The sequence below is a fragment of the Bombus vancouverensis genome, chromosome 17 (assembly GCF_051014615.1).
Source record: "Bombus vancouverensis nearcticus chromosome 17, iyBomVanc1_principal, whole genome shotgun sequence".
NCBI classification, from domain to species: domain Eukaryota; kingdom Metazoa; phylum Arthropoda; class Insecta; order Hymenoptera; family Apidae; genus Bombus; species Bombus vancouverensis.
In genome coordinates, this window is record NC_134927.1 from 6100090 (window position 1) to 6124464 (window position 24375).

At 28.0% G+C, this 24375-nt stretch overlaps 2 protein-coding genes across 14 annotated transcripts; both read left to right on the plus strand.

The window, feature by feature from the left end:
- Window positions 1–7220, plus strand: LOC117166138 (choline-phosphate cytidylyltransferase A). 7 transcript variants are annotated; one of them, XM_076625907.1, is made up of 10 exons: window positions 1–159; window positions 1877–2021; window positions 2733–2840; window positions 3170–3278; window positions 3368–3484; window positions 3565–3716; window positions 3795–4016; window positions 4091–4258; window positions 4603–4724; window positions 5094–7220. In XM_076625907.1, exons 2-10 carry the CDS (start codon window positions 1911–1913, stop codon window positions 5194–5196), a joined length of 1212 nt encoding a protein of 403 aa, XP_076482022.1. In that variant the 5' UTR covers window positions 1–159; window positions 1877–1910; the 3' UTR covers window positions 5197–7220. The 7 variants fall into 7 exon arrangements, 6 of the variants coding, with proteins under 6 accessions (XP_076482022.1, XP_076482024.1, XP_076482021.1 ...); XM_076625909.1 differs by lacking the exon at window positions 1–159 and adding an exon at window positions 733–859; XR_013060523.1 differs by lacking the exon at window positions 1–159 and adding an exon at window positions 757–1044 and having other exon boundaries at window positions 4603–4834.
- A 958-nt stretch (window positions 7221–8178) lies between these two features.
- pbl (epithelial cell transforming 2 pebble) lies at window positions 8179–24089 on the plus strand. 7 transcript variants are annotated; one of them, XM_076625890.1, is made up of 19 exons: window positions 8246–8454; window positions 8524–9120; window positions 10597–10807; window positions 10900–11035; window positions 11128–11337; window positions 11466–11612; window positions 11694–12190; window positions 12563–12974; window positions 13451–13585; window positions 13645–13894; window positions 14176–14303; window positions 14400–14796; window positions 15100–15540; window positions 15813–15967; window positions 16051–16136; window positions 16741–16833; window positions 18041–18215; window positions 19568–19686; window positions 20747–24089. In XM_076625890.1, the coding sequence occupies exons 2-19, from the start codon at window positions 9054–9056 to the stop codon at window positions 20787–20789; spliced, it is 3702 nt and encodes a 1233-aa protein (XP_076482005.1). In that variant the 5' UTR covers window positions 8246–8454; window positions 8524–9053; the 3' UTR covers window positions 20790–24089. The 7 variants fall into 7 exon arrangements, with proteins under 7 accessions (XP_076482002.1, XP_076482001.1, XP_076482005.1 ...); XM_076625885.1 differs by lacking the exons at window positions 11694–12190; window positions 12563–12974 and having other exon boundaries at window positions 8250–8454; window positions 8524–8728; window positions 8829–9120; XM_076625887.1 differs by lacking the exons at window positions 11694–12190; window positions 12563–12974 and having other exon boundaries at window positions 8179–8302.
- Window positions 24090–24375: the final 286 nt, after the last annotated feature.

Here is a 24375-nt window from a genome sequence, read left to right on the forward strand (position 1 = left end):
CGTTCATTCTATCGTCAAACACGTTCGGTGCACATTTATGCATTACAAGTGATATATTTATTGTGTGAAACTGAATTCTAATTGATCGTGTTCTAAAAATTTATAATTATCAATTACTTCCTCTGGCAGTCGAGAAGTGTATAGTATCATTTTGAAAACGTATGTTTATAAAATAAAATGCGAATTATGTCTTCTATTTCTAGACCATATTTTGCGCGCATTTAAAAAAAAATATTTTGTTAAATATTTATTCTATTTTTGTATCGATAAAACTTCTTCATAACGTGATGATTATATACACGGAATGTCGATAATCCCAATCAAGTAATCAAAATTAATCAATCATAATAATATATTACAATACAATATTAATATCGACATTATATAATATTTAACAAACTAAATTGTTTTAGTCGAGAATTAATTTTTCCAATAATACTACTTAGTATTAATGAAACCTAATCAATCTTAATAATTAGATTTAAGAATATTTGACTTTTAGAAATTTGATGTACAACTTTTACGTTCGCGACAAAGATAAAAATAAAAAAGAATTCCGGTTGAAAATAATCTAGAGCATAAATTTTCATGGTTTTATTTTCGGTAATCGTGGAAACTAGATTTAAATAAAGATATTGGTACGGCTTCTTGTCCTCGTTCGTAATTCCCGTACTCTCTATTCTCTATATAGAACTCACGCACGCACAAATACCATCTCGTTTATACTTAGGGTTCATAGTACTGTTATACCGCCCCTGATTGCATACTGAAACGCATGCAATGCGCAGAGTATCCACAAGTATCGTGGCCAGCGTTTGCTACGTTAGCCATTTAGTAGTACATGGCACTAGCATAGAAAGTGAGATTTCTCTAAATATTTTTACAAATTTGTTTCTTAAATTTTGCTGTAAAAGTTACACGGAGAAACCTAACAGACCTTACGAGTTTATTAAATTTTTGGCGGAACTCTTCGATTTTTCGTCATATCCTATTCCTTATTGTATTAGTCTACCATCGTGTGTACAGAAATTAGGGCGTGAAGAGGTTCGTTCCGTTCAATTGGAATTTACAAAAGTTTAAAAAGAGAATACATGATAAGATAGACAGTATACATAACGATGAATTCTAGAAAGTCCAATGAATAAGTTACTTATTTCTACACGATTATCATATGATTAAATTGTTAATTACGCTATAAATATTGTATTTTTGATTCGTTGTTTCTGGTTATATTTTGTTTTCTGTATTCTCCTTTTTTAACCTTCGAACACAGTTTAGCAACATGCTAGTGCTTTACAGGCATTAAATCTATACTTCTAAAATTTTCTTAAATAATAATATGAAATAACATCAAACATGACTAGCTCAGAAATTATTCGGCACACCTCTAATTATTCCTTGGAGATTATACGAGTATTCATGAATATTTTATAAACATAGTGATTTGTAATCTAAAGTTATAGTAATGGTATTGACCAATAATTTTAATGTAACTAATGAAAACCAGGTAAACTTTTGTCAATTTCTGTGTAGATTATTAACTCATATCTATAAATTAATATTATTAAAAATACAGTAGTGCTTATGAAAGTGAATTCGAATAGTGCTATTTTTAATTTTGATATTACAGTTTTACAAAGTATTATCAGAAGTATGTGCAAATATATTTTTATTTAGTTCAGATAGAATATTAATGTACATACGATTCTGTGACTTTTGTTGAAGTTCATACTTATCTTTTGTTACACACAGATGTAAAATATAACATATATCATTTATGTAACATTTTACATCACTAATGGCAATAATAAGATGTACACGTGATCTATTTATTAACAATAGGATCAATAAAAATTGGCATATTTCTGTTCAATAGGTTTTGTATGGACCTAACACTGAAAGAATAAAAAATGTCTAGAAAGCGTGCTAGAGAAGAAACTATGTTGAATTCTACAACTTATTTAAATATTCAAAATGGAGAGGATGCATCTTGCTCCAAGAAAGATTCGCCTGTTTATCCTGTAAGTACTACTTAATTCTTATAATTACTTATAATCAAAATTTGTTGAAAGTGTACTTGTTCAATAAGGAAGATACAATCTGTTTGTACTACGTTATCATTTAATTGATATTTTACCGATTTAATATAATGTTTATTATATTCAAGATTTTATATTAATATATATATATATATATATATATATATATATATATGAAATACATATCTCATATACCTATGTGCTAGTTACACATGTACATGTGAATAAAGTTTACATACAAATTCTGCTGGGGCTATGGGATTATCTTTAATCATGAAGAGATAATATAGAAGCAAAAATTATTTATGATAATGGTATGACATTATGCAAGATCATAAGCATATCTATCTTAATATAATACCATGAATACTTGATTCTTTAAATAGTCTTATCGAAATACTTCATGAACAAGTATGTGAACATAGGTTCTGAAACATATTCTCTGTACTGAAATATTTAGCAGACAGTATGTCAACATTAAATTCAATGCAAATCTATTTTTTTAATATATGAAAAAGTTTTATATATATTTTAAAAAGTATTTTAATCTCCTAATAGAAACATCAAGATCTTTAAAATAATCTGTATTTAAAGAAATTTAACAGGTAGATTATACATATATATACATATCTGACAAATAAATTCACTCGTATTGTTCTTTTATGGAAAATTTATTTTTCATAATATTAACAGCTAGTGACAATGACTTGGGGGACCAACAGGAATTCAAATAATGAGTCAGGTCAATTTTCGCTGAAAAAGTATAATAGCGAAATTTCTGTTTCCCACAAAGAACTTCCAGTGAGTCAAACATTTTTTTTTTTTTTTAATAATTTTTATGTTAATATATGTAATACAATTAAATTTTTATTTTTTATTTTGTTTCTAAAAATAAATACAAGTATTTTGTCTTCATTATTATTAAAATCAAACAAATTAAAGATCTATGATTAAGTAGGCTTTTGTTACTTATTATATTCAACTTTTCAAAAACGTAATTGAAATAATGTTTTTAATAAATTTCTATGAATTTTTCTTGATTATATATATATCTATATCCCTTTTTTTGTTGTTTCATACCTCACTTTCATTTTTATTGTATAATTTACATTGTATTGAATTTATTGCAGTCAATTTGTAAGGAGGCTCCCTTTAGTGATGATCCAGAAGCACTTGCCGAAAGAAATGCATGTGATTATAATATTCGTATTACATTGAAAATGGCAAGAAGTAGTAAAGGTTAGTAGAAATGAATTAGATATTTGTGAAATTAGGTAATAGGAATTTTTGAATAATACATATAATGCTAATAATCTGTAATAATATAGCCCCTAGGAAAATCAGAGTCTATGCAGATGGTATTTATGACCTATTTCATCAAGGGCATGCACGACAACTTTTACAAGCAAAAAATATTTTCCCTAATGTGTATCTTATTGTGGGAGGTAAAGAAATAAATTTCAAAATTTTGAGATGTAACATGAACTTTGCATAACATTAATAAAAACAATTTTTATTATTTTAGTTTGTAATGATCAGTTAACACATAGTAAAAAGGGAAGGACAGTTATGACAGATGTTGAGAGATATGATGCAGTAAGACATTGTCGTTATGTAGATGAGGTGGTTAGGGATGCACCTTGGGAACTGGATGATGAATTTCTTACAAAACATAAAGTAAAATTAACTGTAAATTATTTTTTTAAAAACATGTTTGTCGAATGTTAAAATAGTTCAACATTTAACATTTTTCAGATTGACTTTGTTGCTCATGATGATATACCTTATATGACAGATGATAGTACAGATGTTTATGCAGGCCTGAAAGCTAAAGGTATGTTTGTGGCTACGCAAAGAACAGAAGGAGTATCAACGTCAGATATTGTTGCAAGAATAGTTAAAGATTATGACATTTATGTAAGAAGAAATCTTGCGCGAGGCTACAGTGCCAAAGAACTTAATGTTTCTTTTCTCAATGCAAGTATATATTTTTTAAACGCAATATCTTTTTTAAGCAATGATATTTCATCGAATAAGTTATATATTTACAGGAAAAGAAATTCCGCTTACAAAATAAGTTTGATGATTTAAAAGATAAAGGTAAACGGGTGATGGAGAATATTGGCGAAAAACGTATGGATATGATTAGCAAATGGGAAGAAAAGTCTCGAGACTTTATTGATGCTTTTCTACTCTTGTTTGGAAGAGAAGGTAGATTGGTGGGTAGTATTTATGGATTAATTATTTTGATAATTACTTTGTACTCAGTATTAATGATATACTGTGAGATATGCATTATAGAGTTATATCCATTATAAAAGAATAAATAATATTTAAATTAACTGATATGTAATTACTCTTTTTAACCTAAATTGTTCATAAGGCTTTTTTCAATGCAGTATGTGCATAAGTATAGAGGAAAATATCTTCTTTGTACATCTGTAGTTTATATACAATGGTGTCATATATATGTATTTAATCTAATGTTTTTTGTTTATTCTTAGAATAAGAAACTACGAATCGTACAAATTTTAATGAATTTCTAATTTCTTTTTTTTTGCAGTCAACGATTTGGAATGAAAGCAAAGGACGTTTGATGCAAGCATTATCTCCTCCTGCAAGCCCAAAAAGAGATGGTAGTCCGAATGGCAGTAATAGCAGCAATAATGATGAAGATCAGACAAGGTACATCACAGCATTCGAGTCAATTGACTAACATGCAACACCACTTCATTCTGTACTGCTTCTATATGAAAACCTTCAATACTTCACACCATCCATTTGCAGCATGTTATGTTAGTATATAATTTCACTGTTAAATACATTAGATAAATTTTAAGCAATAACACACAATTTAACCAATGCTTGTTGTAAAAAAATGTGTTTTACTTTCTTCCTTTTCTCTGTGTACATAATATATCTATAGATCATAACTTGTCTGGTATTATCACAAATATTTTTTTTGAGTACGTGGTAAATATTAAATATGGAAATGTTATTTACTTAATGATTAATCCAAACTAATGTAATTAATTTATATGATTTATGTTGCAGTCCACCACCAAAAAAGACTGGCCGTTTTGAATATTCACAGAGTAACTATTATTTAAGCGATGATTACAGCGATGATGAAGAAGAAAATTTGCAATCCAAATGATAATCCTTTTTTTCAAAAACACATTCTTTATTTTGACCAAAAATATCGTGCAATCTCCCCAAAAATGTTTAAGGATATTTTATTGCGTCTATGTGATTTGAAAATATGGATTATAATATTATGCTTAATAGTATTTTTATGGTATGATTTCATACTATATACGATATAAAATTATCTGTTATAATGTTTTCATTCAATCCAGCTATGGATTATTATATATTAATTAAATTATATATATGCACGAATATTGAGAAATCATACAGATAACTTAAAACATTCGTTGCAACTATTCTTGAGAGTTTCGTTATTGTTGTATTATTAGTAAGTTCCTATATTCTGAACGATACTTCATCATTCATTTTGAGTTTCATGCTATATAAGAACTACTAACAGTCAAAAGACATATTTTCACCTCGTGCAAAAAAATATGTGGTTCAAATATTCTGTCAACAATTTTTAATAATTTTCAATTCTTTTGTTACTAATTTTATATAACATTTTTTATACATGTTACCTCATAATTAATTACTTATGTACTATACATTTGCAGTGAGTACCTTCGCTGTAATTAGTATTAAATCATATTTTTATTGAACATACTTAGTGTTGTTTATAAAAAAGTTAGTCTATATGAAATTAATATTTATTTATATCATAAACCTTATATTATTAGTAGAATGCCAGTAAGAAAATATGAAGAAAATGAAGAACTTGAATATGAACTTAATTTGTTGTATTAAGGGTATTAAAGAATTTGAATAGGATTATACAAATTCAAATATATTAATTTTATAAATAATTGTTCTTGTTTAATCAAAGAATATTTATAAAGAAAGATGCAAATCTGCAATTTATTTTTAATAGTAAATATGTAGTAAGATTTCGATAAAAATCAATGAATAAAAACTAATCAAAATGAATATAGGATTTTAATTTGAATAAGAATATACCACATAGAAATCATTTTGAAGATGGTGCTTTTATTTGGATATATCCAGATATAATAACCCTGGAATGGTACAACCACTTTTATATTTTTAAACCATAACGTAGTTTTATAATATTCTTATATTTATGAAATATTTGAATAAAATATTTTTTTAATATATAAATGAAATATATGATAAAGATATTTATTCTTATTTTCGGTATGTAGCATCCACAATAAAGTAATTTTTAACATGCAAATTAGGAAGTTTGTTAATAGCATATAGTTCCAGGGGTAAAATATGTATTAGATGGATTTTAGATATAAATTTGGAATTTAACATGAAATGTATGAAAGATTTAAAAAACAAGAGATGTATATAAATTCGTATACATTGAAGCGCTTCTGTTTCTTAAAGAAGTACCAATCGTGCCTGAGTTTGACACCTTTTATTTAAATGCATATAAAATAGTACATCACAAGTATGTCACAGAAGATTTTTAAGTATGTTAAATGTTTGCTTCCCAATGTAACTGATGCATAAATTAGTAACATGTAATGATATGTGATAAGATGTAGCATACTTTCGATATCTTTTTTTAACGAATACATTCAAGAATGATTCGACACGCACAGTTTTACGATCGATAAAATGAATTTATGTAATTTCGACGGTTCATTTTAATTTTTTGAAACGAAAATCTAGTATCCACATTGACAGAAATTATATTTACTTAAATGAAGATGCAAGATGTAGTAATGTTCCATATTATTTCTATAACAGAAAAAGTAAAAGTTGTTCAATGAAACATTACAAGTTGTAAGTTAAATCGAATAATACTAATTAACTATATAATATATAATTGTAAGTTTTGTATATTAGTATATATATAGATTGCTATATTGTTTAAAGATTTGTCTGATTCCAGCACTTGTATTTTTCTTTTATCCTTTAATATAAATACGTCGCAATACTCTAATTCATGGAAAAGGTAATATACATGTTAATTATATATGTATAAATGTATATTATAATATAATGTATTTATATCTAGAATAGTAAAAGAGATAAATAAAAGATAATATTTTTTATCTACATGATGACATGCACATAGATACGATGATACAACGTATGAATGTGGAAGAGCGAAGAATTTCCATGAGAGATCCGTGTCAGGTGACAGTGAATTAAACGGAAGTTATCGATAGTAGGATTGATTATCTGATTCTTAGAATGCACGTGTAGATTGATATGCACGAGGCCACATAAAGATTTGGTATTGCATAAATGTGTGAATGAAGGTAGTTAATGGTAGGAAGAGGAAACTGAATCTAGCGACGGATATCATTATACTTTTATTTATTTTATTTTATTCTATTTTATTAACATGTTAACTACTTCGGCGAACATTGAGGGCGCACGTTTTAATACATTTCTTAGAATGATTTCATAAGATAAAATCAAAGAACTGAAAGATTATCAACAATGTGAATGATTTAGATAACATTGTCAGAGAAAAGTGTGCAAATACAATATAACATTTTGCATAAATTATATGTTATGGTGCAGTATATTTTAATCTATTGCGTATACTAGCGCAAAACATATGAAAATTGCGTGGTAACACTATTTTACTATTACACAAAACTTTTACGTATTTTACGAAAAAAGGCACATGATCTCTGTCATCTTACTTACACGTACATATATATCATAAATGATAAAATGATAATAGGTCATTAATTGTATTGACTATTTTGTATTGTGTCGATCATTTTTTGTATGTTATTTCTTTGAATATTGCTTTTGAGTCGCTATAATTACAGTTAATCGTTATAGTTTTACTGTTTCAGAAGTTTAAACGCTTGAAAAATGGTAGCGTAAATTTGTCAATGCTACCATCCATTTGGAAAGAAATCTAATAATGCCATAATCTAAATTACTTTTAATTTTGCAACATTTTCTTTGTTAAATTGGAATTTATATTGCGCCCTTGTCAAATTAAACATTATATAATTTACAATTTGCTATTATTTGTGCAATTTAAGAATGCGGTAGTAAAAAAATAATTGGTATTACGCGATACGCAGTGATATATAGAGATCTAGTATAATCATCAACTTCATACTAATATCAGCAGTGTTAACAGCGCGTGTTGTCTTTAGCTGATAGTTATTGTTAGTTTTCAATATTTAAAATTGCGAAATGTTCTTACACCACTGCTTCCCATCTTAGGTTCTTTTATATACGTAATCCTTTCTGAACCTTATAAATCATAGTTTAATACCGCACTGAAATTTCATTTCAATTTGAACTTATCAACCCCTTTGTAAGAGATAAGGCGAATTTTGCATAGCAATCTGAAGTGAGTGAAATTTATTGTGCGTCCTCGTTACAGGAAGGAAAAGAGAAACAGAGTCTCGGCAATCAGTGAGTAATAGATGCGAGAAGAATGTCGAGCGAGAAACGGTGATAAGTAGCAAAATCACGGCACTACTGATAATTACGTTTCTGTGCCACTTCATGACACTTGCGAATTTAGCAGAAGAACCGTGGATTATTCGACTGTTATATTCATAATGGATTTTAAATAAATGCTGATGGTAAAAAGTGTCGTTTGGTGCCAATATCCAAATATATATACATATGCTTATACATGTATACGTATACATATATAGATCTGAGGAATCTTATGTACTGTAGGGTCCGTGAAAATAATACACCTGAGGGAACCCTGTTCAGGATTTGAACTTGTGTTTTGTCTATAAGATTCAAGGGCGCTATATGCTGTGCCATCAAGCTCTGCTCTTCTTTATTTTTCCGGGTCCTTTTTCTCACTGGATTCGCTCGTAGCCCGTAGGAGGCGCTCTCAATGATCAGTACGAAGAAGAGCGTACGAGAAGAACGATGTTGTAACTAACGGCCAAAATGGAAGAGCAAAGTGTTCACAGCAGTATCAGTGATATAAATAGTGAAGAGGCAGTTAGAAGCGAGCGTAAGTTCGCTAATATTTTCATCTTTACTATTATGTTTAGCTATTGATCTACATTGTTAATCGTTGCATATACCATAGGCACCTGTATGGACTAACCCTACCTCACTCTTTATCAAAACTCACGCGACAATGCTTGTGTCTTATATCTGTCACTCATTCTGATCCATAGATAAATCGACGTATCATATCCTCTACTTCTCTTATACACTTTTACATTGTGTTTTGAATTTTACGCGGGATGAATGTCAACGGTTTCTTATAAAATTGGCCTTGACTTATTCTCCAAAATTACGTCAGAAATTTGGTAGTCCGAAATGTCTTTATGAGCTTCCCTACAGTTCGTTATATACTTGTTTTGAATTTAATTATCTTTAATATTTATCTTCGTGTCATTTTAAGGTTAAAATCATCTGCTGTCATCTAAGATACATTATTTATTATACATTACATCTTACGAATTATTTTCATTATTTACTAATAGAATATATAGACACATATTTGAAAGCAATATCGTTTAAAAATATTTTGATTAAACTTATGTTATCAGTCAGTGATTGTTTGTTAAATAAATGAAGAATTTAATTTTTACATATTAAATACCATTTTCATTGTTTACTAGTACAATTATTTATATTTTACTTATTCTACGAAACTTTAGTTATATTCACTTCATTTTTAATATTTTTTATTATTAATTATATGGATAAATAATAAATAACTAAATAAAATTCTCTTTATTATTATTTAATAACAGAATTATTTGAGACATTTTTCAAAATGAAATCATCAAAAGTATTTCAGTACATCTTTTCCAAGTATTTCTTCTGTACCAGTAGTTTATAGATATAGGAAAAATATTTACGCTTTGCATTTTCTAGTCATATTTCTTGTATAGGATTAGCCATTATTTACATACAATTATTTGTGGTTCTATTGTAATATAATATAGGATAATAGGGGTTGGCATTATATGAAATGAGATTAGGCATGAGACAATAGGGGTTTATTGCACCTCTTACCTATGGGTACAGAAGCCATTAATATTTATTGCCCTTTCTGTGTATTTATTGCATTTAGGATTCATACACACATAAATTTAGGTATTTGTAGCTATAATCACTGTGTGTTTTGACTTTAGGTCTTTAAAATATTTTAAACAGTGAAATTATTGTCGAATTATAAACAAATAAATAATAATCAATAATATCATATTAATAATTTAAATTTCATAAAAATAATTACTTCTTTCTTAGTTTTCCTAGTTTTCTTAATTTGAATTATTTTATTCATAATACATTTTGTAACTGAAAATAAATTTTTTAAATTTAAAAATAAATTTTTTAAATTTAAATTATTGATTTTGTTATGTAAATGATGAAATATTTGTAAAATATTAAACCTTGACCCAAAATGTTATTGGTAGCATTGTTTCATTAAATTTTACTAATGATAGCTGGAAATTTGTTTAAATTTCAGCTCTGATTATACCACGTAAGAAAAGGATATGCTTGATTGGTGCAGCTGGTGATGATCCTGCACTTGGTGCTGCTGCTCAGCAGTTTAGCGTACCTGTTCTCAAATCTGAAACTGGTTTAGAACATGTAGAAGATACATCATATTGTACTTACTTTATATTAAAGAAGTTCGAGGGACCTGAATATGATGCTCTTCATAAAAGTGCACATAGGTTTGTCATATTTAATTTCATATAATTTGTAACATGTTGAAACATAATCAAAAGAATCTGACTTTTGGTTGGTTTAATTTAACACGTTGTAGAATATTGGGACCAACAGCACTTCTGCAGTTGGCAGAAAAAAAGGACTCATTACCTAGTATTACTAGACCAATGTATACACAAGCCATGGTAGGCACAGTAGTAGTGTTTACTGGATTTAGGAAAAAGGATGAATTGGTTAGTTTCATCTTATTAATTGATATAATGTATGTTATGATCTACATATTACGATAATAGAAATATTATGATGTTAATTTTTAATATCATAGACCAAGTTGATTAATATGATTCACAATATGGGTGGAAGTATTAGGAAAGAAATGGGTGCAAAGGTGACGCATCTCATTGCTAATTGTTGTGGTGGAGATAAGTATAGATATGCCGTTACATTTCGGGTCCCTATTATGTCTATGGAGTGGGTGACAGCATTATGGAATGCCAAAGACGATATTTCCAGTTATGGAAATAATGAAGAACTGGTAATAATTATATTAATAACTATATTCAAATATTTTACTGTCCATTTCTTACTATCTATTTTTGCCAATGACGTTGGTACATTTAATATATATAACATTTAATATACGATATAATTATTTTTGTGCAGATTACAACTTATAAGCTAAAACCATTTTTCGGTGCAAAAGTATGTTTCTTTGGTTTTCCTGATGAAGAGAAACGTCATATGTGTGAGGTTTTACAACAACAAGGAGGTGAATCTACAGAAATTGATGATCCAAATTGCACACATGTGGTAAGTTTATACAATACAATATTTTACATATTTCATAAAGTATAAAATATGTAAAACAAACATATGTAATACATCCTTTAGGTAACAGATTTAGGAAGTCATCAGTACAAGAAATCAAACAATACTTTTGACACGCTGCCATATACTAAAAATCCTAATTGTATTCCATATCCTTATTTAAAAACAAAACCATTTTCCTTCACTTTTTATAATCCATACACTGATACCATTCCTAACACAAAACTGATAAATTCTTCACATACTTTCCATGTTAATAATACAAATTTAACCAAAAAACTGAGTACGAGACACTTTTCACATTGTTTCTGTTCTTATGTTCCTCAACATTTTGAACTTAAAGAAAATAAGTGTGCTTATTCTATATTAAATGATATTAGTCAGGATTCAGCAATTTGTATGGATGATAATTTATATGATTACCCAAGTTTGTCAGATGAATCTTTTATGTCTGAGTTTTCTATAGGACGAGCTGATTCTGGTGTTAGTATGTCTAATGTAATACAAACAAATGACGTTAATGCATTACAAGAAAGCAATTTCCCTGTTACATCTACTATGTTGGATATGCATTCTATGTCTTTATCTTCATCATCTTCATTTCTATGTAATGATAAAAGAATTAAGAACAATATGTTTAATGCTTTTTCTAATTATAACACTGGTAATAAAAATGTGTGCACTCAACAAGGGTTATATAATTTTAACTCTTCTACATTATGTAAAAAGAAGGTTACTCAACATGTAAACAAGCAGTATTCTACTAGAAAAACTAATTTGTTACAGTTTTGTAAGAATACACAGTGTGCACGAAATTCCTTCTTTTTTAACAAAAAGATTATATCTCCTAAACGGTATATCAAGTGGCGAAAAGCTAAATCTTGTATTACAATTCATAAAATTTGTTCTCTGGAAAAATTTAAATTAAAAAGAATGCATTCTCATCCTAATTTATTAAGACAACATGATTTAGAACTTAATGATTCTCTTTTGTATGATTCATCTATGCCAATGACAAAAAACAAAGGTTTTTTGAGTACATGTAAACTGAACTCTTCCATTTTGTCAAAACTTAGTCATTTAAATTTTTCTCCAATGCTTAAACAGTATGTGGTTATTAATCCATGCAAGCAAATTCCAGAAATTCATCAACAGCAAAAATATACTCCTTTACCTAGTCCCCTGCCCATCCCTGCTAAGGTAGCAAAATTATCAACTTCTGAATATGGCTCAAGAAGTTCTTTTGCATCAGATGAAAGTTATTTAAATATGTCTTCTAAAAGTCACATTCTGAAAGATGATCATATAAAATTGGACAAACAGAAGGACAAACCATTATCTTTGGTACTTTTATTTTTTTAATGGGTATTATGTTAAATTATGGAATAACTTGCTCCACTAAATGACAAGTTGTAGACATGTAGGGATGAGGTTATTAGGGTATTTTAACACTAAATAAAAACTTATAATTAGCAAGAATAGAAATTGTTAATTTTAGAGAAATTATTTATGAATGTTTTGTTATATATAGTACTAGGATGTAGTAATTTAAGTATAGAGAATTGTTATTTTTGTGTTGTTTTTGTGATGTATTAGAGTGTGTTCCTTTAATCTGTAGTAATAACGAATTGCATAATTGGTATTTCGTCCTTTATAAATGTTTAACAATTTATATAGCATATGTCCTTGTTATATTATAAAAGAAATAAATAAAATTTGTGTATTATATGTTTCAATATATATATACGTTATTTGTTTGTATTAATTAGGCATGGTAAATATAAACAGATTAGAATTATAATAAGTTACTATTATCTTAGGTTGTAGATGAATCAAACGTAAATGCATTACCAGATTTAGCTTCTGTGAGAGCACATATCGTAAAAGCAGAGTGGTTTTGGACGTCTGTACAGAATGAGGGTGCAGCTGACGAAAAGGAATATTTATTTGAAGATGTAAGTTCATTAAAATATTTTATATATTTCTCATTCTCAATTATTTATTTTACATTTAGTATTTGGAATCCGTTCTATCACCAACTGTATCAGTTAGACGTGATAGTCAACAAGCTGCTACTCCAAGTACAGCATCTACAAGACGAAAACGTAAACGCTTAGCAGAAACTTTATCTAGTCTGGTTCAAAATGGTGCAGATTCTCCAGCATTGCATAAGAGACGATCCAGCATCAGTGATGCAGGACATTTAAGTGTTAGTGGAAGCTTTCTTGATTGTACAACGAGTCCAGACAAACCATTACTTGATGGTTAGTTGTTTATAAAACATAATTATAGATTTGATAGATGTAGTTTAAAAATATCCTACAACTAACAATTACAATTATTTTAATATTTTTTTTAACAGTCCTACTAAGTACATCTTCCCTTCCTTTGTGGTTCATTTCTTTTGTTAAATAAAGTATTGTATTTTTATATTTCATTTAACACGATTATACTAACAATATACATAATTTAAATATTGATAATACCTAATATGAACCATATGAAGGGGAAGATAATATAAATTTGAATTGTTAATAACTGCCAGATATTCCAGAAGTGGAAGCTGTTAATACAGACACCTCTAGGAAAAATTTATCTCCGCGTCATCAAGTTTTCTTAGAATTAGTACAAACAGAATCTAATTATGTTGGTATTCTCAGTACAATTATGACGGTAAGATCTGTCTCATTATATATTACGCTGAAACAAACAATAAATTAACATTATACATATAATATTACATATTTGTAACATTATTTATGTTTCTAGCTGTTTAAATCTCCACTAGAAGATCTTATAGATACAACTGGCGAGTTATTAAATTGCACAGAAGCTAAAATTATATTTGGCAATTTTCCACCTATTTATGAAGTTCATAAAAAAATGTTGGAAGAACTGAGATACAGCACTACTCATTGGATGGAGGACAATAGTATAGGTAATATATTTCTGAAGTTCGCTCCCGACCTAGTCAAGGCGTATCCACCGTATGTCAACTTCTTCGAAAATACAAAGGAAATGCTCGATCAATGTGATCAAAACAAACCACGATTTCATGCTTTTCTGAAGGTTTGTCAGACGAAACCTGAATGTGGCAGACAAAGTTTAAAGGAACTGTTAATTAAACCAGTACAAAGGTTACCCAGTATTAGTTTGTTATTAAACGGCAAGTATACGTACTTATTAAAGTTATTATCTCTTCTGATCGTTTGTGGCATAGTGTTATCTCATGGTTGATACTTTTATCTAATATTTGATCACTATTAGTCATCATATATTTACGGTTGTCCATTGTAGTCAACACTCTGCCATGCATATGCATTTCATGCGAGTGAATCGAAGTCGACACTCGATTGTAGATTTAGCAATTACCGACTGTAATTGATGCTTATACCGAACGAGTTAAATAATTCAGATAGTAATAAATTTTGCATAGTAATTAATATCTTTACATATTAATGTTTTGCAGATATCCTTAAACATACAAATAAAAATAATCCAGATCATAGCGCTTTGGAGCTATCAATTAGCAGTATTAAAGAAGTTATGACCTATATAAACGAGGATAAAAGAAAAACTGAAGGTCAATTGGTTATGTTTGATATTTTTAACGAAATTGACAACTGTCCACCGCATTTAGTTTCTTCACACCGATCATTTATTGGCAAATGTGATGTGATGGAACTTGGTGAGGGTCTAAGTGGACGTGGGGATCATTTAGTTTTGTTTTTGTTTACCGATACTCTCGAAATATGCAAGAAAAGGTCAAAGGCTTTTAATTCGTTAAAAAGTCCTAATACAGCAAATGGATTGCATACAACTAAACTAAGTCAAGGAAAACCCTATAAACATATTAAGATGTTATCACTTAGTACGATAAAAAAGGTTGTTGATATTCGAGAAACGGATGGTAAGTTTATAACAAACAATATTATAAACTAATAATGAACTAAATTGTGTTTAAATATGTAATAGATATAAATTTCTTATTTTTATTTTTATTGTAATTTTTTTTTATTTTATAAGAAAAACATGATTACAAAATTTATAACACTATCAAATATTTCGTACATGTAAAGATTTATGAAATGTTTGTGAAGAGTTTAAAATGTATATGTCGAATAAAGTAAAATAGAGCAAATATGAAAAATATACTTTTTGTTTTATGTATATTATTTTTAGAATGTCATAAAGTGTTTGCTTTAATGGTGAGAAGTAATCAAGAGTTAAAGGAAAAATTATTTTCATTTACAATTACTGATGAGGAAGTAAATAAGACAAATTATTTACGAACCTTGTGTAGACAAATGGCTAATACAGTGTGTAAAGCTGATGCGGTAAGTTTTAGTATTCATCTTGCTTATATATTATTACTGTTTGCAGCTTATTACTAATAGTATTTTTATTTCTATATTTGCAGGATACGTTCCTGATAAGTCTTGATTCGCATCAACTTGAAATTGATACAAGCGATGTAGCATTAGGAACATTAAGTAAAGCATTTAAGTAAGTAGTTGAAACTTAATTGGTACCTGTCGTATATCGTTAACATCGCATACGATAGTATCTCTCTTATAACTGTAAGTCCGTTTTTTATTGTAAAAAAAATTGAGAGAAATTATATTGTAAATGAAACATTATTTAAGATAAAAACGGTGTTTGTAGATATGATAAAAATAGTACTTACAGTTTTTTGTAGAGAAGCACTTCTAAAAGATGATCTTCTCATATAAATAGATTAAAGAAATTTATTAGATATAAGAATGATAAATATATAATTAATTAGTATTATGCTCCTAGAATAGCTTAGCTTATAATATACTTTTTTGCATTGCTATTAAGTTTTGCTGAACTATAGTCCACATATTCATATAGAATCTTCTTATTATATTCATATTTAGGATATGCTAAAAATAAGATCTTTGCGTGTTCTATATCTGTATTATATGTTATACAAAAATTGGTATGAATCTATTCGATAAAGTAGACATTTTTATAGAAAAAATATGCATATTTGTAAAGGGGAAGATTTATCAGTCGTTCTAAACTGTTTTTCTCCTGTATTGCATGTTAACAAAAAATAATGGGGCGACGACTCGTTTGGTTGCAGGAGCCTATTTCATAATTTTTACCTGGAGTATATGGACCCGTATGTGTTCCTACTCAATAGCATGTGTGAAACCACGTTACATGTCCCACTACCGTCAGTTTTCGCACCAGGCTGATTATCTTTTTTTTTACTCGCTTTGGTCCTTTGTTCCCCGCTTATTTAAATAAATCAATCGCATTCTTTAGTGCAAAAATATAGAAAATTAAATAACTTCACAAAAAATTTCACCAGTTCAAGCATAATATTGAATAATATCAGCCTGTTTAAAATCATTAATATGCGATTAAAATATTTAATATCTATTTATTTGACCCCTCGATGATTTCATATTTTATACGAACATCAGACTTTCTACATGTTGATTAATAAAAGAATAATACATATTAGTGATTACACTGAATGGCATTTTAGCTTTAAATTGTTTGCTATTTATTTGTATGTAATCTCCTTAGGATTTGTAATAGCTTTTATGGTACAACAAAATCCTAAATTACGACAATTGGTAGCACTACTGACTGTGATATAGCGATATCTACGATCGTATGCAGTATTTACGTTTTTCAATAGACATTGAACCAAAGTAAAGATATATTTTATATGACTTTACTAAGTTTACAGTTTCTTAGTTTCCTAAGTTTTGATATACGTAAATTGCTGCATATTAAATTATGTTTTATTAATTATAATATTGGACCAAGAAAGATATATTTTTTAGTGAGTAATGAATCTAAATAGTTGCTATTTATATAGTTAAGTTTCCATTTTTCTTAGTCGTTAAGGGGTTAAATTTTCAGCACCACCTACTTAGTGGTACAAGTTTTAGTATTAATTATGTATCATTAATGAATTATAATTACTTTTTTTATTTTATAAGCCATAAAAGATTTTAATAATTTGGAAAGACTCTGTAACCTCGCAATTAAGCCCTATATTTATTACTCTTACATTTGTAATATAGATTTATAGTTGTGATGTAATACTTTAGCATGAACAGAATAAAAAATTACTTACTATAATTCAATTTTTGCATGCTCATTAGTAACTATTATGGTGTAATATTTACTTGAACTGGTTTATTACGGTTTGGGATTTTATTTAAGTTCGCTAATTCCTTTGTTTGCTTGAAAATTTATTTTCCTCCATTTAATTATATATTAAATATTACTATATTATTGAAAGAAGTCGTTTTAGTTTATGCACTTCAGTAAATTATTAAAGGAAAATAAAATTTCAATATCGCTTTTGTTTTTTGTCCAAATGTTTAAATTTAAATGAGTTTGTAACAACTGTTTTTCTTCAGGTTCGCATCTCGTACTCGGATGAAAGTTGGCAGGGCGTTTAGTTTTAATAAAACTCCAAGCAAATTAAAGAGAGCAATGTCAACAATGATGTCGCCATTCGGATCCACTAACAGCCTTACTCCGGCGAGTCAACAACTTGCACAGATGCGGCTTGCTAGTTGCAACAATATTAACGTTAGTTGACAGTTTATTATCGCATGCATCTTTCTTTATTATATGCTTATGCTATTTCTTTTTTCTTTTCTCCTTATTTACTTTCATTTCACGACAGGAGATTGTTGTCTCTTTCAGATTGATCTGTTCATATTGAAATGAGTTCAGTATATTAATCAAATTTTTTTTATATATATATATAATATTAACGCGTTCAATTTCGAATTGCACGTCCTATTTCTATCGCTTTTATAGAAGTTTGCTTGAATGCATAATTGTAAGATCATTTTGCCGTTTACAATATTTTCTTCTTGTGTATATCTCTATAAAAATATTATGTAAATATCTGATATTATAACATTGAAACAATTTATTTCATCTCTTATTTTCATTATTTTAAGACATTTATGCAGATATTGGAGAAGATTAATTTATTGTATATACAACATAATACATCATTTTCTTATATTCATCTTAATTTGTTGTTCTATTTGGTTTCTTATTTTATGAGATATGTTAATTCATCCATAATGTGTGCGAATTATGTCCTTTTCACGATATTTGTTTTTTACTTATGCGGAAATAACGTTAGTGGATAAATTTGTATACTCTATCACGTAAGTATACCGTATTGCGTTTATTTTATTAAATATTAGCTAAATATTATAATATTGAAGTGCTTACTAATATTCGCTCTAGAATATATAGGAAATATTAATACAATTTAACGTCTCCTCTCGTGAAAGGGAGTAGAGAGGAGGGTTACTAGAATTTTACTTTCAACAGATAAAATTCCTTTTAGGAATGTGACGCCACACAGTGTTTCGACTGGATCAAAATACTTCGTGTCACAAATTAAATAGAGAAACTTAATTTTATGCTATTCATGATTAAGATGATTCTCTTAAAATGGATTCTAGAAAAGCTAAAAATTTATATTTTTATTAAGTTAACTTTGCCCTATTAGAGGCATTTTGTATTAACTGAGATTTTCGTTTTCTTTTTTTTTTTTTTGTTACTGCTTACATATATCTATCACGTGCTATACAGATCAACAAGGCTGGAATCCTTTCTTTTTTCTTTGTTTGGATTTTTTGTAAAATATATTTGCAATGAGAAAAAAGTATGAAGTATTTTTTCTTCATGATACCTACAAACTTGCATGATGTTATTTTTCATATTAAAGTATCTTTCTTATTCTCTATTAGTTTTGCTTCCAGTGTGAATTAAATGTTTAAGTGTTTAAATTGTTTTGTTTATCCAATGTGATTAATGTAAAATCAGTATTGTTTTAATCCCTCCTGGTATTGTATATATGTACAGAAAAATTGTATATATAAATAGGATAAATGGATATTCGTGTGTCTTTCCAGGAGCTGGGTAATGGTGGTTCAGGCTCGCCATCTAGAGATGATGTTCTAGTAGCACCTATGTCGGTTCAGCCGACACGAAAGGCCAAATGCAGTTCCCTCAGTATGGCTTCGTTAAGAAGGTTGTAATTAGTATATCAGAAATGATGCAATTTTTCTTTTTTGCTATCATTGCATAACTATGTTTGATCAACTTGCCTACTGTTTATGTGCCTTAAACTCTCTTCACTTTATGTTTAGTGTTGGAAAACATTTACATATACATATATGCGAGATCCTTATACGTAAATAATATGTCATACATTGGTATGTTCATTCATGAATGTAAAGACTGGATTGAAATTTCTAGTGTTATATATATATATGTTTAGCGCAATGCAAAAATTACCATTACTAAATACAATGCATGTAAATGTGTCGTGGAAATTTCGTCGTTTCAGAAATATTCAAACGGAAATTTATGGATACTTGTTATAATTTACGTAATGGATTGAAATACTCATATTGGTTAAGGCGAGTTTTAAGGCGACCATAATGTATAGCACAATTTGCATATTTTGCAAAAACAGTGCTGCATTTACAATCACTTTGATTCTATGTTCTTCGCTAGTATCCGTGCTTGTAATGTATATATACGTTTTTGTGAAAAGAATTCATTTATATCGTTCGTTGCAGTCCATGCTGTACCAAATGTTCGCCACTGTTCCGTTCTTTAAGGCTAAGATCATTCATAAGTACCTAGTTTTACTTTAAAGTATTGTCAAAATGATACTAATAATTGTGCCTATTTAGTGCCTGTAGCATTAATTAGATGGTTAACATTTATAATGATTTAATATTTAGCTTAACTAATGCATATTTATTTAACAATAGTAGATTTTTATTCTTTACATTTTTATGCTGATTTGCTGCAGGGCAACTTCGCTTGCTACATTTTCCGATTTAGAATACTTTTATCCATTATTTGTCATCAATAATTTTTTTCATCATACTTTTCCACCAACTCGGTTAATAATATTTCGAAATCTTAGCAAATTTATTCGATGTTAGATACAATATGAAATACAAAATTAGAAGCATACTTGACTTTTATTTGTAAGAAAGAGTTAGTGTATTTGTCTAAGCTTTATATATATGTTTCCATACTATAGTCTTTTTGACCTTACTTTATTTATCCTCCAGAAATTGTTCAGAGGAAGTCATGCAGGACAAATCCGATCTTTGAAGGGCATGAGTAGTGTGCAACAATACCATACTTTTTTCTTTGGGATCAGTAAAATGTTTATGTGAAAATATAAAGTATATGAATATCGTTGCAAAGATATATCTTTGCAATATGATTTAAGTATTAATCTTCAAAATTCAGAAAATAGTAAAATGTTTGTACAAAGGGTAAATGCGGAGGAGCACATTTATAAACTTCAGCAAATGAATACAAAATTTGTCATGTGCCAATAGAAAAACCATAAGGAATTTTACAAAAAAGGAATTGTACATTGCCAATTATTCTTTAAGCAATTTTATAACCATATATTAACGATATACGTTACCTAATACCATATTAATCGTTAACTTTAATCTATCATACTTGCATAATTAAAACTTTTGTCTTAGAAGGACAAACGAAATTAAGATAAAGTAAGGGAAAAACATTTATATTTTCAGTGGTATATAACACAAATTTTATTATTATATACTTTTTATTAGAATTGAAAGTACGAATATCAATTTTGTGCCATTTAATCTTGTTCTGTAAAATGTACTCAGACCTTATTGCAGTGCCTGAAGATATGTCGTTTTTAAAATTGAAGATAATTCGTCATTTTTAAAATTAAAGAAATGTAATGCTAATCTATTAAATTAATATTAACGATACATTTTTTTTGTTCAACTGCCATGTCTTGTATCATTGCAGTTTTAAACTATGAATATGAATTGTATAACTACGGCTATACTGTCTTTAGTTTATTGTGTTTGCTCTTATCCAATTTAAATCTTTCTGATTGCAGTTTCTTTAAACGATTCATAATGTCGAAATTGAATAAAACTGTACATGATATAATATCACTGGAAATGTAGAAGCTCGAATTTAGAATAACAGTACAGTATAATGTTTTTATCTTTTTCTTTCTAAGAATATAATTGTATTATAATAAACTCAAAAGATGTGGTAAAAGAAAAGTAAGAAACGTATATCAATATATATATATATATATATATATATATATATATATATATATATATATATTGATATATTTTTTTTTAAAACAACAGACTTTAGATTATACATATGTTTATAAAAAGCCATAGTTTATTAGGATTAAATTATTACAGACCTGTCCACCGATAAGACGCTTAATGCTATGAGTTTCCCTCATTCGTAGTAAAGTTGAAGATTGTTTACTAGCTTTGAAGTGAAGGGAATGATGTAAAATTTAAAATTCGTTAAAAGCATTGATATTGGTCACATGCTTTTCACATAACAGCGTTTCTTAATATAAAGCTACGGCCATCATCGTAGTTTTATAATGAAATTATGGAATAGGAAAAGTGTTTTGATACATGTATCGGACCGCGGGCAGGTCTGCATTACTATTACTTTTTTTTATCAATTTACGCTTATTGTAGTTACTGACTTTATCAAATTTATATTACGATGTATAGTTGGTTACTTAGGTTGCAAAATATGCTATTGTTTGAACTATATAAATATTTATATTCTTATCAAATATAAAGTATTACGTTAATTGATCATAGATGTGAAGTATTTGTATAATCGATTATACATATTTTCAAGTATAACAACTTTCTATTGTGATCTGTATCATAAAGCTTTTAAAAAAAATTTCGTTTTCAAATATCATAGACATCATATAAAGACAGAGTACTGGTTCAAACATGAAAATCACGATCTTTTATGTTGCAATCTTTTAAGTGTACAATGGTTGTTTTTAAGAAACATATTGTAATATTATACTTAGGAATGTGATCTATTCGTATTATACAAAAAATATTTATAAATATTCCAACTGTGCGAGTAGTTTATGAAATGAATATCGTAAGATTTGGAAGACATTTACTTTAGTAGGTGAAGAAAGAACAAATTAATCTTGTCTCAAGTAGATATTTCTTCAATTACGGAAGGTTACAAAGGTTCTTTTCGTTTGATTAGTTATTCAGTTACAAATAAAGGTTGTGGATAAAGTTTCTTTTCGTTCATACAATGTGTTTATCACTTTGTAATGGAATTTAGATTGAAATTTTGGTAATGAAAAGCTTATAAAAATGATTATTTTTGATATACGAAAATAAACATAGATGAGATACAAAACTATTTTTGCACAAAAATTATTGTCAATAAATAAATATAATGTAACAATATCATAATTACGAACATAAAAATATGTTTGTATCACTTGCTACGGAATCGAAAATCGATATTGTAATGAAGTATGAGCGTCAATTGTATCTAGTGCCTTAACCAATATAACAACGAATTGTATTCCCTGCAATTTTTCTTACTATCATCAGCAGTATTTCCTTATTGTCTTCAATGCTCTGGCGAAAAAGGGAATAATTTATCAACGATCAAAGAATAAATTAATCAACGAAATCTACTAAATTAAAAGTGATAAATTGCAAGGAAAGTAGAAAAAAGTCTGTTAGTTCTTTACAAGGACTTGTTTAATAAACTTCTTGCCATATTAATTCTTGCGCATAATGTCTACTCGAATAACGTGCCTTTGCGTAGAAATGATCGTTAAATACAGATCTCTCGGTGTCAAGCGAGGAAAAATTCATTGATGATATTTTTGTATTTGATGGTGTTGCATTCGTGAGTACGTTCACCTGAATAATAATGGATGCTCTGGTAGCACTTCGTACTTCGATTCTTAATTTATATTATATTCTTAGGATTTCAGTGTCATCTATTGCTTCTCATAACATAGTACATGGATAAACAGAAGAAAAAATATGAAATTAATTAAAATAATGTACTGCTATGTAAAGGTAATTATGGAAAATTTTGTAGAAGGAAGATTAGACAGTCTTTTCCATTGGCGAACATTATATAAAGTTTTTAATGATATAAAGACTCATTTTTCGTGATTTTAACATCAATTTATTAGTTTAAATAATAACTATTAATAACTAGTAAATATTGTCATAACTATCCATGGACCGTGTTAGACATTCTAATCTTTTATAAATTGTCGGCATGTCTGATAAAAGCCTTGATATTCTGAATATCTTGACATTTTATGGTTGTCAAATGATTCCACGAATCATTTTGGAGCTATTAAGCGTTTTTCTCGATGAAAATGAGAGAAATTCCGCTCGCTTCGGAGCATTGTAAATATTAACGATAAGTATCGTGTAAGTGTAGTATAGTGCAGATGATGTTTTTTACTACACGCGTAAGAATATTGTAATACTTGTAATGTTGCGTATAGTCGTCACTATTTATATGATACTGTAATTGATTGTATAAATTTACTCTTTATTATGTAAATCGAAAATTAAAGCGTTTGCTTTCCTTCCTTTCCCCATTTTTTTATTTTAAGTTTCAATTACGTCATAAATTAGTACTATTCATCGATAAGATATCTATACTACTACAAAACCTTGTATTTAATTGTAATATAGTATATATAATTTATTAGAAAAAAGGTAAAATTTTTTCATGATTTATAGAATTTTGTATGAAAATAATTCGCGAAAATGCAGTATCAGGGTACTAATAGAATATAATACGTACCTGAGCTTTCTGCGCCCTGATGGCAGAAATACGAATTAAAATTTGAAATTTC

Bases quoted from the DNA above. Each gene is read 5' to 3' on its own strand.
- LOC117166138 (XM_076625907.1), top strand. From the start codon at position 1,911: ATGTCTAGAAAGCGTGCTAGAGAAGAAACTATGTTGAATTCTACAACT. The intron at 3,485-3,564 runs GTAAAGAAATAA...TTATTATTTTAG, and splicing joins TGTGTATCTTATTGTGGGAG to TTTGTAATGATCAGTTAACA. The intron at 3,717-3,794 runs GTAAAATTAACT...AACATTTTTCAG, and splicing joins AATTTCTTACAAAACATAAA to ATTGACTTTGTTGCTCATGA.
- pbl (XM_076625890.1), top strand. From the start codon at position 9,054: ATGGAAGAGCAAAGTGTTCACAGCAGTATCAGTGATATAAATAGTGAA. The intron at 16,834-18,040 runs GTCAGTTTTCGC...GTTTTTCTTCAG, and splicing joins ACGTTACATGTCCCACTACC to GTTCGCATCTCGTACTCGGA. The intron at 19,687-20,746 runs GTTGTAATTAGT...TTTATCCTCCAG, and splicing joins AGTATGGCTTCGTTAAGAAG to AAATTGTTCAGAGGAAGTCA.